The 14,361-nt window shown below is 38.0% G+C and overlaps 1 protein-coding gene across 2 annotated transcripts in view; it reads left to right on the top strand.

Annotated features, from left to right (window-relative positions):
- Positions 1–378: 378 nt before the first annotated feature.
- The window catches only part of LOC149843103 (uncharacterized), a 71,194-nt gene continuing 57,211 nt past the window's right edge, over positions 379–14,361 (top strand). Inside the window, exons 1-2 of one of the 2 annotated variants that reach the window (XM_089999600.1) lie at positions 379–488; positions 1,250–1,335. In XM_089999600.1, the coding sequence (XP_089855726.1) occupies positions 435–488; positions 1,250–1,335 (140 nt within the window). In that variant the 5' untranslated portion in view covers positions 379–434. The remainder of the gene's footprint in view (positions 489–1,249; positions 1,336–14,361) is intronic. The other variant, XM_089999601.1, reaches the window with a different exon arrangement.

The raw sequence follows: 14,361 nt of genomic DNA on the forward strand, positions 1-14,361 counted from the left end.
CTTTCTTTTCCCACAGAAGTACATAAGGGAAAATCTGAAAGTCCCAAAATATTCCAAACTTTTACCAAAGGACCAAAAGAAACCCCTCCTCTCTGTCTCCTACTTACATGTATTTATAATATAACGAAACATGGCAAATAGCGTTGAGTGCGATTTTTTCTTTAAACCCACAAAATTTTAGCAGTCTAACAGCTCTTGCAAGTCGCAAATTTTGATGTCTCAACAGTTCTTAAAGGACGTTGCCGTAATTTAGTTAAGAAGTTTCGTTTCTATGAAATGATACATACGGTTTGTCGTATTGGCAAAAGATAGGGAGTTTTTTGTAATTTGGTGTCACGCTCGAAGCCTATTTATGTTCCCCTTATCCTTACCGTCTCTGGTTTTTTATTAGAAAATAGATACAAATAAAAGGAGGGAGAAAATAAAGATAAAGGATGGCGTCGATGGCAACAGCCATGGTTAAATTCTCAACCTGTTTAATTCCTGAGGTGGATAAATTTCCATTATTTTTATGACCACCTTTTGTTTCCTTTATGGTAGTTATTCTTTTGCACTTTCATTACTTTGTGTTTTAGTATTTTTGGATTAATTACAAATTCACCATCTGGGTATTTGTTGTTTACTCCACTACGGCATTTTTGCATGGAGAAAGAACTTTAATTTGTTTCCTTGTTTTGAGTTTCTCTTTTGGTACAGCTTTCTTTTTCTTTCGTCTTTGTTTGCTTTTGTTTCAATTTGATTAAATTTGCCACTTGAAATTTCTTTTTGATGAAAAAATGGTAAATTTTGTACGTGGTGGTGTTCAGTAATAGTTGGTACATTTTTTTTGATATTCTTCCTTGGGAAGTCTCATTAGTTTTTCTTGGTGTTGGATACGCTGTGATTGATAACACCAGTTAGATTTTCGTTGTTAATACCAGGTTTTCTGTCCATTGATTTTAGCATCATTACAGGGGATTAATAAGTGGCAGGAAGCATAGAGTGGCTAAAAGTCTATGGAATGCGTGCTTGATCACATTTTCGAAAATTTTTCATAGCTTTGGTTGATGCTATCATTCTCTATTTTTACTTAACTCGCTTCAAGTTCTGTCTTACTCCAAGTTGTGTCAGTTCTTCATGAACTGTATGTGTAACTTTTAATGGCGCTATATGTGATTATTTTTTAGTACATAATGTGGTGCCGATTCAATTTTGCTGAAGTTCTTGTAGTCAATATGGAGTAATCATAATCAGGTTTCTATTTTTACAGGTGGAAGTTTTGAGGAGAGCCAGTAACAATGTACATATGATTGTTGATATTAAAGCCGTCCAGTCTTCATATGCCATTAAGACACAGTATGTTCTATTTCTTGATGCTTCCTGTTAGATGGATACTAGTATTAATATGTCGATCCGACGTCCAACCGCTCTTTTATGTTGTAGTCGTTTCTGAAATATTTAATTTGGGTCTTAGCAATGATAATTTTGCACCTACTTCAGAGGAGTCTTCAGTCTGTCCTGACCATCTGGCAACTTAGCGTGTAACCATGAACTTACTCGGTAAATGTAGTTATCCTTTTAGTGTATGCTTAGGAACAAAGTTTTCAGGGAATTGAAAAAGAAAATAATCTTGCAGCAAGAATCTGAAGTGCATGCCTCCAATAGAGCCTAAGATATCATTCTGGAGTTTTCTTTAGAAACTCTTTGGGAAATGTAATAGTGGTCTATATCTAGATTTTTTCTCCCTTTTTCTCAGTGACAATTTGGAAACAAGATGTTTCCAATGCACGTCAGTAGATTCACAATTATGTTCCATGCAAAAAACTTTGTGGATCAGGAAACCTAAATGGTTGTTGCTTGAACTTTATCTGAAGTTCTGAACCATTATAAAATGCATTTTGAACTTGGTCATCTTGAAACATTTGAAATGTCTTGCCTGATTGAATACATTGAATTTCTGAAACAAGTTCAACATTTCATAAACAAGTGAATGATCATGTTCTTGAATGTCACACACTTTGTGCAAGACCTGCAGTCTACTCGGCCAAGGAAGGAATTCCCAAACTTTCTGCATTAAGTAACTGTGCTAAAAAAGCTAATATTAGGATGGTCTCATTTACTTGCATTATTTTATCAATTAATTGGCTACACATACAAGTTAAATTTCATATACACAAAAAAAAATGATGTTTTGTGTAATGAACAGTAAGTGCATCTAACAACTTATACAAATGAATTTGTGTAACGACCTGAAATTTAACCCGAATTTCGAGAAAATGTTTTTTTTATAACAATGGAAGTATTACGTTTATTCCAGGTTAAGCATCTCAGGCACATCTCAAGGTAACCAAAGCAAAAGCATCCATTCTATTCTAATGAAATTTAATAATCCACATGTTCGGTCAATACAATAATAGAAATGAAATTAACTAATCTAATATCTAAATGTCTCGGGAACATCAATAATTCATGTATCACGGCTCGTACATTATCCCACAACCGCTCTGATTCCTCTATCCTTCACTTGAAAATGGTAAAGTAATTGAATCATACTACAACCAATCTGAATAATAGGATTACTATACCTGTCCATAAGTTCAATGTAACAGAGAGATATGATACTATGAATTTTCAACTATTGAACTATGACATATCATGATATTATCAATTGAAAGTTTCACAAAAACAATCATGCTTATATCTTAGCTAACTGCATGTCATAATAAGCAATTATTATCATGATTCATTACTAACATATAAATAAACATTGTTGATTATAAGCGTATTCATGTGCAAATTTTCACCTGAACCAAGGATATACATGATTAATTTAAGTTCCTCTTTAATTATTTCGTGGGTACTCGTTGGCCAAGGCAATCGTAACAGAAGAGAATATTCGGGGGTTTATTATTAGTGTGTTTTATTAACCCGAATGTCTAACTGAAACTGAAATCTTAAGGGAGCAGTTTAATAACTAAGAGAACCTCTCGAAGGCTAAAGCAACATGATGCATCCTTAACTTTTGCAGAAGAATTTAGACCTACCACCTAGGACAAATTGGTAGTCCGGGTCTTCTAACTTCGATGACTAGAAACCAACGAGCCATTGTCGCTTGAGCAAAATAACACGTCTCTGGAGTTGTGTACCACCTACCCTCTCCAAGTTAAGCCAAAGTTTGAGTGAATTAATTATCTTATAAATTTTATTACTTGACTTCTCAGGGTTCTATATGATTTGAACCTCGTAGCTCACTATACTGACACAAATAATGAATCATACTACTGTAGTAGCATGTTCCCAAATATTCCCACCTTAGATAGGTAGGTTGCCAAAAGGTCAATTTATTTGTACAAATCCACTAAGTGTGCTCCGATACCTTTAAACCGAGCGAGCACAAGTGACCCGGTACCTTTAAACCAGTCAGGCAAAAATATTAAGTTTACATTAACTTGTGTATTAACTTTATAAACTCGGGGTGCCAATGCTGAACCCCCGATTTCCTGACTTGGCAACTCAGGTGCCGGTATCAACCCACCCACAGGCTCGATTATGAGTTCATTTCTAGGTAATATACACCTTCAAGTCGATCACATGAATGTAATTGTAAAGTTTCATGAACTCATAGTCACTAATTTTCATTCTTGGATTCACACTGAGTCTGGTTACTATACTTTTGTTATTTAACATTATATAAAAAAAAAGCATCCAAGGTATACACGTGAGTCTTGAGTTTGGTAATTGAACATAACTCAAAAAAAGAATTTTGTTATGTATTGAACACAACTGAACATTGTACCCTTATAAAACAGAAATCGAACAATCAATGCATTTAACATTAGAGATTCCAAACTGTCATTGAACTTAATACACCATTTAAACATAACAAGTGACTGTAATTAATGCACTATTAAGGTTTTAACATAAAGCTTAGGATTAATCTTCACCATCATTTCCATCAATTCTAAGCTTCCTGTCCCACCTATACTATGAGAGACTAACAAAATGATAATATGGCTGCATCAAACAAAATTTCTATCTATATGGCCTCTAGTACAATTTGTAACTGATGCATAAAAACCCTACTAAAACCCAGATCATAGCCATAGAACAAGAGTTTGAATCCATGTTCAAAAGACTTCATATCATGCCAAAACTACATATGCCTATGTACCCATGAACCATGGATGAACATGTAGGCTGAGGGTTTAAACCATGACTTTAGGAAAATTGAGTATTATTATTACAGCACACATTTTACAGGGGTCCTCATTTCTAGTATCTGGGAGAGACTCCACCAGAAATTGCACTACAGATATCTTGTAGAAAGAAGAAACAAGTCAATGTCAGAACCTGTTTTACCAGCTGGGAATGTTGTAAAGCAATTGTGCACTCTTTGCAGGAACTATGAGCCCCATAGATTTCCTCAAAAAGTGTGCTTAACCAACACAACCAACAACAGGAGATTCAAATGCTCCTTGGAGCTCAAGCCAACAGTCACAAGGTCCCTTTTTTTTTTATAAAAACAATATGCAGCAGTCAGCTTGTGCCCAAGAACATAACACAGAAAGCATGCTTCTTGTAAACACAGACCTCGATTTCTATTGCTGAACATAATTCAAAAGAAAAATTTCTGTCAGTGCCCTTATTGCTATGTCACAGGGATTCGGCTAGCAGGGTACCACACCTGTGTCGACGCGACGCGGGTGCGGTCAACCTGACCCTGGGTGCGGTCAACGCACCCAGGGTCATTTTGGTCCAATTTTCGGACTTAAAAAAAATTGCCAAGAATTTTTTTTGCCATATATGTCACATGGATTCTCCAACTGGGTGCCACACCCGTGTCTCACCCGCACCCGATGCGGTCAACCTGACCCTGGGTGCGGTCAACACACCCAGGGTCATTTATGTCCTAAGTCACAGGGACTCGGCAAAACAGGTGCTGCACTCGCATCGACGCGATGCGATGCGGGTGCGCGTGCGGCACCGGGTGTGGTCAACACGACCTTGGATGCGGTCAACGCACCCAGAGTCATTTTTGTCCAATTTTTGGCATTAATTTTTTTTCCCCGATGAAAAAGAGGATTAGGGCAATTTTTTTTTTGCCCCTAATCTCTCCTCTCCACTCCCCCTGAGCTCGAGCTCTCTCCTACCGACGCCCCAGCTCCACCTCCCAGGCTCCTCCTCTCCTTTCATAGGTACGTACCCTCTCTCGCTCTCTTCTTGTGTCGGCAGGGGAGGGGCAGAGCCCCCCCTGCACCCTCTCGCTCTCTTGTTGGGTCAGCAGGGGAGGGGCCGAGCCCCCCCTCTCGCTCCCTCTATTTTCAACAGGTGAGGGGCCGAGCCCCCCCCCCTCTCACTCTCTTGTTGGGTCGGCAGGGGAGGGGCCGAGCACCACCTTCCCTTCTTGCTCTCTTGTTGGGTCGACAGCAGTGTTGTGAAAAGCGTTGAGGCGTAGCGAGACGCTCCACCAAAATCTGAGGCGAGGCGTAAGCCTTGAGGCGCAAAGCGTAAGCCTCAATTTTTTTTTTTTAAACTTAAAAAAAACTATAAAAATGATCTAAAATTATAAATAAATAAGAAATGCTTTATTGATGAAGCGCCAACCAACACGAAATAAAAAAATCTCAAATAAATACGAAAAAAATATGAGATTAACATGTAAAAGTAACATAAATGGCAAAGAACAATAAACATTCACTTGAGCCTTTTTCTATAGCTACAGTTGGAAAAACCAAAAGGAAATAACAGACAAACATAAAAGCAAGAACTATGGAAGGTGAAGTCCACTGCAAGAGAACAGTAAAAGAGAAAGGTCCCATCAATATACTAGAGATAAATTGGGCCGTTGATCCTTTTCCCTTGGTACCAAAAATGTGGACAGCCTAAACGCACAACGAATCAAATGAGTGAGTTTAAGGAGGGGAGAGAAATTCAGCAAATTCATGTCAACTATTGTAACAAACATAAATAGAAATTTCAAGCAATTGCACATAAAGATTCAAGCAGCCTAGCATGCAATATGGTGAAAATTGGTCTTCAAAAATATCAAACAATTTCTCGAGAAAGAAAAAATCTCAGCGACAACAATGAGCCAATGTATTTCCATCGATGAAGAGAAGAACATAAGACAAAATCGTTATGTGGGTGAGTGAAAAAATCAGCCTTTGGATGTAATCGGAAAAAGCTTTCTTTTGGAAGCACTAGACATAGTGGTGCTCTGATCTCGAGTGGCACCTTAAACTCGAGATGAGGGTTGCCAAGGGAGCGGAGCAACCACTTCATCTTGCCCAAGGTGATAAACCCAGAAAATTGTTACCGGAAAATGCAGAGGTCGCCGGCTGCGAGTGGTGGCCGGCGACAGCAGTGGCGGCGGCGAGTGGTAGCACGGCGGTGGCTGTGAGTCGCTGGCACGGCTGTGAGTCGCTGGTGAGTGGTCGCACGGCGGTAGCTGTGGTCGCACGACGGCGGCGAGTGGTCGCACGGAGATGATCGACTACGGGTGGTGGCCGGCTGCGAGCGGTGGCCGGCGACAGCAGTGGCGGGGGACGAGAGGGGACGGAGTGGAGAGAGAAGGGGCGAGGGCTTTCCCTCGCCCCGAAGCGCCTGTGTCTTTTTTAAAGACACAGGCGCTTCGATCTTTCGAGAATACGGGCCCGGATCCGGGTCGAACTCGGGTCCGGGCCATCCGATTTTTAATGCGCGCCTCACTTTGAGGCGCGCCTCGCCTCAAGGCGTATGAGGCGTACGCCTTAACGGTGTTGCGCTTTTTAAGTGCGCCTCAAGGCGAAAAGGGCTTTGCCTCGAGGCGAGGCACGCTTTTTGCGCCTTGAGGCGCGTTTTTAACAACACTGGTCGACAGGGAAGGGGCCAAGCGCCCCCCTCTCTCGCTCTCTTGTTGGGTCGGCAGGGGAGGGGCTGAGCCCTCCCTGCTCCCTTTGTTTTCGACACGGGAGGGGCCGAGCCCCCCCTCTCGCTCTCTCTTTGGGTCGGCAGGGGAGGGGCCGAGCCCCCCCCTCTCGCTCTCTTGTTGGGTCAACAGGGAAGGGGCTGAGCACCCCCTTCTCCCTCTGTTTTCGGTAGGGAAGGGGCTGAGCCCCTCCCTGTTTTTGGCAGGGGAGGGGCCGAGCCCCCCACCCTACTCCCTTTGATTTGAGGGGAGGGTCCGAGCCCCCCTTCTCGCTCTCTTGTTGGGTCGACAGGGGAGGGGCTGAGCCCCACCTGCTCCCTCTGTTTTTGGCAGGGGAGGGGCCGAGCCCCCCTCGCTCTCGCTCTCTTGTTGGCTCGACAGGGGAGGGGCTGAGCCCCCCCTTCTCCCTGTGTTTTCGACAGGGGGAGGGGGTCGAGTATAATTGATTTGAAAATTTGAATGTATTTTTTTTTTTTGTGTTTTCAAGATAAAAATGACGGATAAAGGGAAAGGACTTATGTCATCCTCATCCCAACATGTGAGTTCTGCTGCTAATTTTGCTGATAGTTGCAGTGGGATTGATGATGTCGGGCCACTATGGGTACATGTAGATAAACTTGCAAAAACCGGAGAAGGAGGTGGTGGAACCAAGAGATTTCGATGCAAGCTCTGCGAAAGAGATTTTGTTGGGTCTTACACAAGAGTGAAGACTCATTTGTTGAAGATACCAGGACATGGCATTTTAGCTTGCAGAAAAGTTGATGAGGCAATGCGAAGGTAATACAAGAAAATACAAGAAGAATATGAGAAGGGAAAGGCAATGGTCGATTCTTGTGCAGTTAGTGTGCTATTTGCAAGCCACCAAGAAGATGCTGAAAAAAAAGAAAAGTCAATGTAGGAAGTAGAGGAACGATACAAGCAACATTCAATACATATGGAAGAGAAGAATTGGATAGAAAAGTTCAGAGGTATTTTTATTCTGGTTCAATCCCATTTAATGCCGCTAGAAATCCTTATTGGAAGGATTTAATAACATCCTTGGCAAATTGTAATTTGAGTGGTTATGTGCCTTCAAGTTCAGAAAAAATGCGAACCACACTTCTTGCAGAAGAGAGGGCAAATGTGGAGAGGTTGTTGGAGATTAAAAAATATTCATGGGAGCAAAATGGAGTTTCTATTGTGTCTGATGGATGGACAGATATTCAAAGGCATCCATTAATCAATTTCATTGCTTATTCGCTTAGTGACCCAATATTCTTGAAAGCAGTTGATGCATCTGGAGAATATAAAAATGCAGAGTATTTGAAGGGATTTTTTATAGAAGTGATAAAAGAAGTGGGTGATCAGAAAGTGGTACAAATCATTACAGACAACGCTCCAGTTTGTAAAAGTGCAGCGTTGAGTTTGGAGAGTGAGTACCCTCATATTTTTTGGACTCCCTGTGTAGCACACAACTTAAATCTAGCCCTAAAGAGCATCTGCAACCCCAAAGAAGAAGAAAATTCACAAGCATATGCTTTATGTTCATGGATTGAAGATTTAGAAAGAAATGTCAAAAGCATTAGGAATTTTGTTGTTAACCACCATCGTGTTAATGCTATATTTAATAGGTATTCTGATTTGAAATTGTTGAAGGTCGTTGAAACACGTTTTGCGTCCATCATTGTGATGATGAAGAGGATTAAAAGAGTGAATAATGCTTTGATTAACATGGTGACTGATAAAAATTGGACATTCTATCGTGTTGATGATGATATCAAGGCTCAAGAAATTAAAAAATTCATTTTTGATGATGAGTTTTGGGACAGAGTGGTATACTTTCTTCAATTTACGCAACCTATTTGGGAAATGTTAAGAGAAGTTGATAAGGATTAGCCCATGCTTCACAGAGTTTATGAAATGTGGGATAATATGATTGAAAAAATAGTTTTCAAGCATGAAGAAAAAAATCCTGCATTGGATGATTCAAATTTTTTTAATCATATTTATTCAATTTTAGTCAGAAGATGGGATAAGAGCAACACTCATTTGCACTGCATGACACATTCTCTTAATCCAAAATATTATGCAAATAAGTGGCGGGCTGGTGGTATTTGTCGTGTCCCTCCCAAATTTAGACCCAGAGCTATCAAGACATAGAAATATGTGTATGATAAGACTTTTTCCATAAGCATATCTTCTAGATCAAGTCACACAAGAGTTTGGAAAATTTTCATCTTCGAGATTATATGGACCGACATTATTCGCGAGAGAAGAAGATAATATAGATCCTATCACATGGTGGTCAACATTTGGATCAGAAACACCTCTTCTCCAACGTCTAGCATTAAGATTGTTATCGTAGCCTGCTAGTTCATCTTGTTGTGAAAGAAATTGGAGCACATATTCTCAAATCCACAATATGAAGAGAAACAAACTCACCAGCAAGCGTACAGAGGATTTAGTATATGTTTATTCAAATCTTCGATTACTTTCGCGAAGCAATGATGAATACAGGTACTAATTTGCTCTCTTAGTTATTTGATTATTTATTAGTTTTCATTTAAATATACTTGTATTGTATTTAACATTTTCAAATTGGGTTTGTAACGCAGACAAGGAACATCCAAATTTTGGGATGTAAACCCAGAAGAGTGTGACTTCGAGGGAGAACATGATTTCAACATAACAAACATGGATTTAACTGAGCCCAATATTCCTTCTAATGATGCATTTGATGATGAAGAAGAAAATTATTAACAACCATTACTTCATCAGGATATACTTTGGTATGTAATTTAGTTCTTTTATGCTTTACTTGTTTGATTGATATTTAAGTCGATTTATGTAATTGCTTTACTTATTTGATTGATAATTGATATTTAGGTTGATATACTACATGCATGATGAATGATATTATGACAATGTTAATTGTTAAATGTTAAACGGTTAAACTGTTGAAACTTCAAAATTATATATATATATATATATTACATTTTTGCCCTTGTCGTACCCCCGCACCCGGGTTTTTTGGAAGTGCCGCATCCCCGCACCTGCACCCGCACCCGCACCCGCACCCGCACCCGCATCCATGTGACATAGTTTATGTCCAACTTTTGGACTTTATATATATATATATATATATAATTTTTTATATTTTTGCCGCACCCCTGCACCCGCACCCGCACCCATGTGACATAGCCTTATTGCAAGAATAGGTTTCTACCAATGACCTCAACACAGGTAAATAATTTTGGTTATTAATCTTAAAACAGAAATTGTTTCTTTCGATGGATCTCCTATGCATAGTTATTCGGTCATTGGACCGACCTAACACAGATACGTCAATGACAATATGTAAAGTTTTACCACAATTTTCATTTAGACTATTTCAGAAAATGCAATAAGCAACACAGGGTTTTATCCATGAGACCTGACACAAAAGTATTCTACTGCATATACCAGCCCATAGTTTTTGTCTTATTATTTATATACAGAAAGTTTACTAATAGGAACCCACAAATCCTGATTTCCCATTTTCAGAAAAATCACCACTTTTGAAACATGCAGAGGCTGATTTTATCTATTGACCATACATAAAAAAAACGCAGGTCCGGGATTTCAACGTATTTGTCAATGCCAAATACCTATATCAGGATATTGAACGTATTACAATTTTTTTTCAATGTTGGACATGCATATTAGACATTATTTATTGTGTTTCAAGTATTTCAGATTATTATCAACAACAAAAACACACAGTGGCTGATTAAAATCATTAACATACACTGAAAAACAATCTAAAAAAAAATTAAAACGCAGACAATACCTAATAGAAAATTTCCCGCATGATACAATGCTAAATACATGTATCAAACTATACTCTAGGGTTCGGTCTTGTTATCATCGCAAAAATTTTTCCTTCCCTGCGGGAGAGAGGGGGAACGTTTCCGCGAGTCAAACTTGACCATAATTTGAAATTTGTTTTGAAAATACTCGCCTCCATTTTTTAAAATAACGGGAAAATCCATAGGATGAGACTCGACCTGTCGGTATGAGGTTCGACCGTTCCTGCCGCCTTTAACAGGGGTAATCGAACCAAGGATCAAATGTGTGCTTGACTTAGTTAAATCATCAAAATCGTGTTCTATCCTAAATGCACAGAGAATTCAGGTATGTGCTATGAAACTTTGTAAAATGTAGGTTGGAAAGTATGATGTATGCTTAGAAAATGTTTTGGAGTTGAAAATATTTCTAAGGCAAAAGATAGAAATCGATTTCTCAGGAAAATCCTGATGAAAGGAAAATTTTCTTAAGAAAATTTATAAAGATTTGGGAAAATCATGAAGGAATGAAGATCCTGGGAAAATAAAAAGAATTCTTGAGAATCCTGGGAAAATAGAAAGAAAATGTTTGTCAGGAAAACTTCAACTTTGAAAATTTTCTTTGGAAAATGATTGAAGATTCATAGGAAAATTCTTTTTGGTAAAGGAAAATCAAAACTCAGGAAATGGAAATTCTGAGAATCTTGGCCTTGAAATGTTGGAAAATCGATTTTTGGATTTTGAGAACAATGTAAAACTCCTTTTTAAATCATTTAAAATGAATTCTAAGGAAAGCATATTTTTCAGGAAAATCATGGAAAACCTGGCTTGGGAAAATCCGATTTTGAAAATTTCAAGATTCTCTTGGGGAATCGATTTCCTTAGAATGAAATTTTCTTGAGAAAAAGCATGTGAAATGCATGTAATTTCATGATGCAAATGATTTGAATTGATGAATGCACTTTGATAAAAATATCCAGAAAATTTTCTGAGGAATTTGTTGAAAAAATGCGTATTAAACCAAAGTAAACTCTTCATAAATTCCGATTGTGGCCGTAAACATGTTTAGAATTTAATTGATTTAATTCCACAATATTTTGCAAAATGGAAATATGAGGTGATTTTGAAGATAACCTAAGAGTGTAGGCTCGGTGTGACTAGTAGAAAGATGCTGAATCTGAGTCTCGTCCATATTCCGACTAGGGCCGTAAACATAGACTCCACCAAGTTCATCAACTCCCTAAAAGTTGGTGTTTGTGCCATTCGTGTTCATACACAGTGATTTTCTAAATAAAATGTATGATTCCTGTAATGAGGACATTGTAGAAAGAAACTATATGATATGCATCCTAATCTAAACAATAAAAGTAAATATTATTCCAAATTTATATTTGATTATTACATTGTTGACAAAAAATGGAAAATGAACTAAAAAAATCAAGAGAACTGGCGCCTTCCAGACTTTCCTGCAAATGAGAGTTGGTACAAGAAATACAATATATAGAGAAGAGATTGAAAACCCCATTAGATGAAAATGTAAACTTGTTCAGAATGCAGACACCTACAGAAACTTGAATATGCCACAGAAAATCAGGGAATAGGTGGTGTAAAAAAAAAAATGAAATATGGTATATATAAGGGGTTAGGCCTAAGCTGAGAATACATATACGTTGTACAATGTGTCATCAGGTAACGTAGCTAACCTAAATTATGAAAACTATCCCATATATACACAGATATAAGTATATTATCATAAAATACCATGGATGCAGTGGACTAATGGTAGTGGCTCAAATGAACTGCCAATTACAAGCTAACTTCTGGAAACTGATTTTAATTTCATCTATTATGGCACAAACCTACATAAAAAGGGGAATATTGCAGGGGATATAGCTAAAATACAATCAGTATGACACTATAAGAACAAGGGCTGCATGAATGGTAGAGAGGTTGTATGATATATATAGAAAGAAACTGAAAGACGTGAATGCATAGCAGGGTACTTTATTACAAGGTAAATAAAAGGTGATGTTGCAGAACATACAATACAACTCAACAATATGGTAAACATGACATACTCGCACTATGATATTCTGGATTTTACTCATGCTCACAGTGCACTATATATCCTCACACATTCATCATATTCCCAAATTGTTACTTACCATACATTCTCATTATTACAGCCACTCGTTATTTACTATAACGCCACATGAGTTGTTGTGTTCACACCATACGAGTCACTGTAACTCAGACTCATGCAACAAACTAGTGCTTCCAGTCATGACTATTGATACATACACATCAAACCTATTGCTAATAATGCCAATACAGACAAATGCACCTAGGATAAAGGTAAATCAGATGTGGGAATAATAAAACCTCATAGTTATTAAAAACAGAGATCATAGATAACAATCTGTGGAGCAACCAGGTTTCAAAGGAAATATATCATATGAAACATGCAGAGAAAATGTCTATGGTATTTAAAATTCTGAACAGGATGTGAAATATGATAAAAGAAACCCATGGGAAGTACTGAGCAAACGAATACAGGATTAACAAATCTCAATGGATGATATGTAGCTGTCAAAGTCAAACCGAGTCTAATGAAGAAGATAAGAGAGATATTATACAATGTGCAGATTAAGATGAGCAGTAAGATGGTCATAACATCAATGCATCAATGTATCATTTGCTTGTATCAGTTCTACAACGACAATACAAATCCTTATCTGCTGAATTCATCACTATCAAAAGGAAAATTGATTTCCCGGCTAACGGTCAGCATATAACCATAGAGTTATGCTAAATGAAAGCAAGAGATGGGTAATGTAAAGATAGCAAGGGTAGTAAAAAAACAATAAACAGGGTACGATGGTTCATCTGCAACTAACATATGATGGAATGGAAACATACAGGATGCAGAAAATCTGAAATAGATAAAACAATCAAAGGGAAAAATGTGTAATGCCTTGGTTAAGGGCATCCTTTACTATACGATAATTCCTCTTGGATATCGTTTTTGTACGAGGCTATGCAAATGACTGATAAAAAGACTGCGTATGTATGTAAAAACCAGTAAAATGCAGCAGAGTTAGAAAATGTCATTATTAATCATAAAAGCAGAGAAGAAAAACAAAGACAACATTTGAAGATGATAAGATCAAAAGATGATGCCACCTGAAATTTCACTCTCTGCATATACAGGGACTGAATGAGAATGATATTTCTAAAGAAAAATTTCAATAACCTTCATGAAGTCTGATATGCAATGTAACACCCCAAAATTTCAACTTGTAATTTCGAAAACATTATCGAAAAACCTTTCAAAGATTTAAAGTTTTCACTTTTAAAAACGACAGCGGAAGACATTTAGAAAGGAGCACAAGTCAATAATCCTCGGTACGTTAGCTGAAAGACCACCATTCACATGAACAACTACTAAAAAGGAATTGAGGAAATAATGCAATAGATTATTAATAAAATCTGCAGTTTATTATAAAATGAGCAATTTCCCAAAGTTCCATAATCTAAAAAAAAACTCTAAAACTCAGAGCCAAGATGCCAGCAGAAAGAAGAGAAATCTTGAGCCATATTGCACCACGCCATCGGCCGCCTGTGAAGTCCTACTCCTCACCTGCCCATGAAATGGGTCAGTTTCATAACAAA

This window comes from Nuphar pumila, chromosome 3, assembly GCF_984573655.1.
Source record: "Nuphar pumila chromosome 3, dmNupPumi1.hap1.1, whole genome shotgun sequence".
Lineage (NCBI taxonomy): Eukaryota > Viridiplantae > Streptophyta > Magnoliopsida > Nymphaeales > Nymphaeaceae > Nuphar > Nuphar pumila.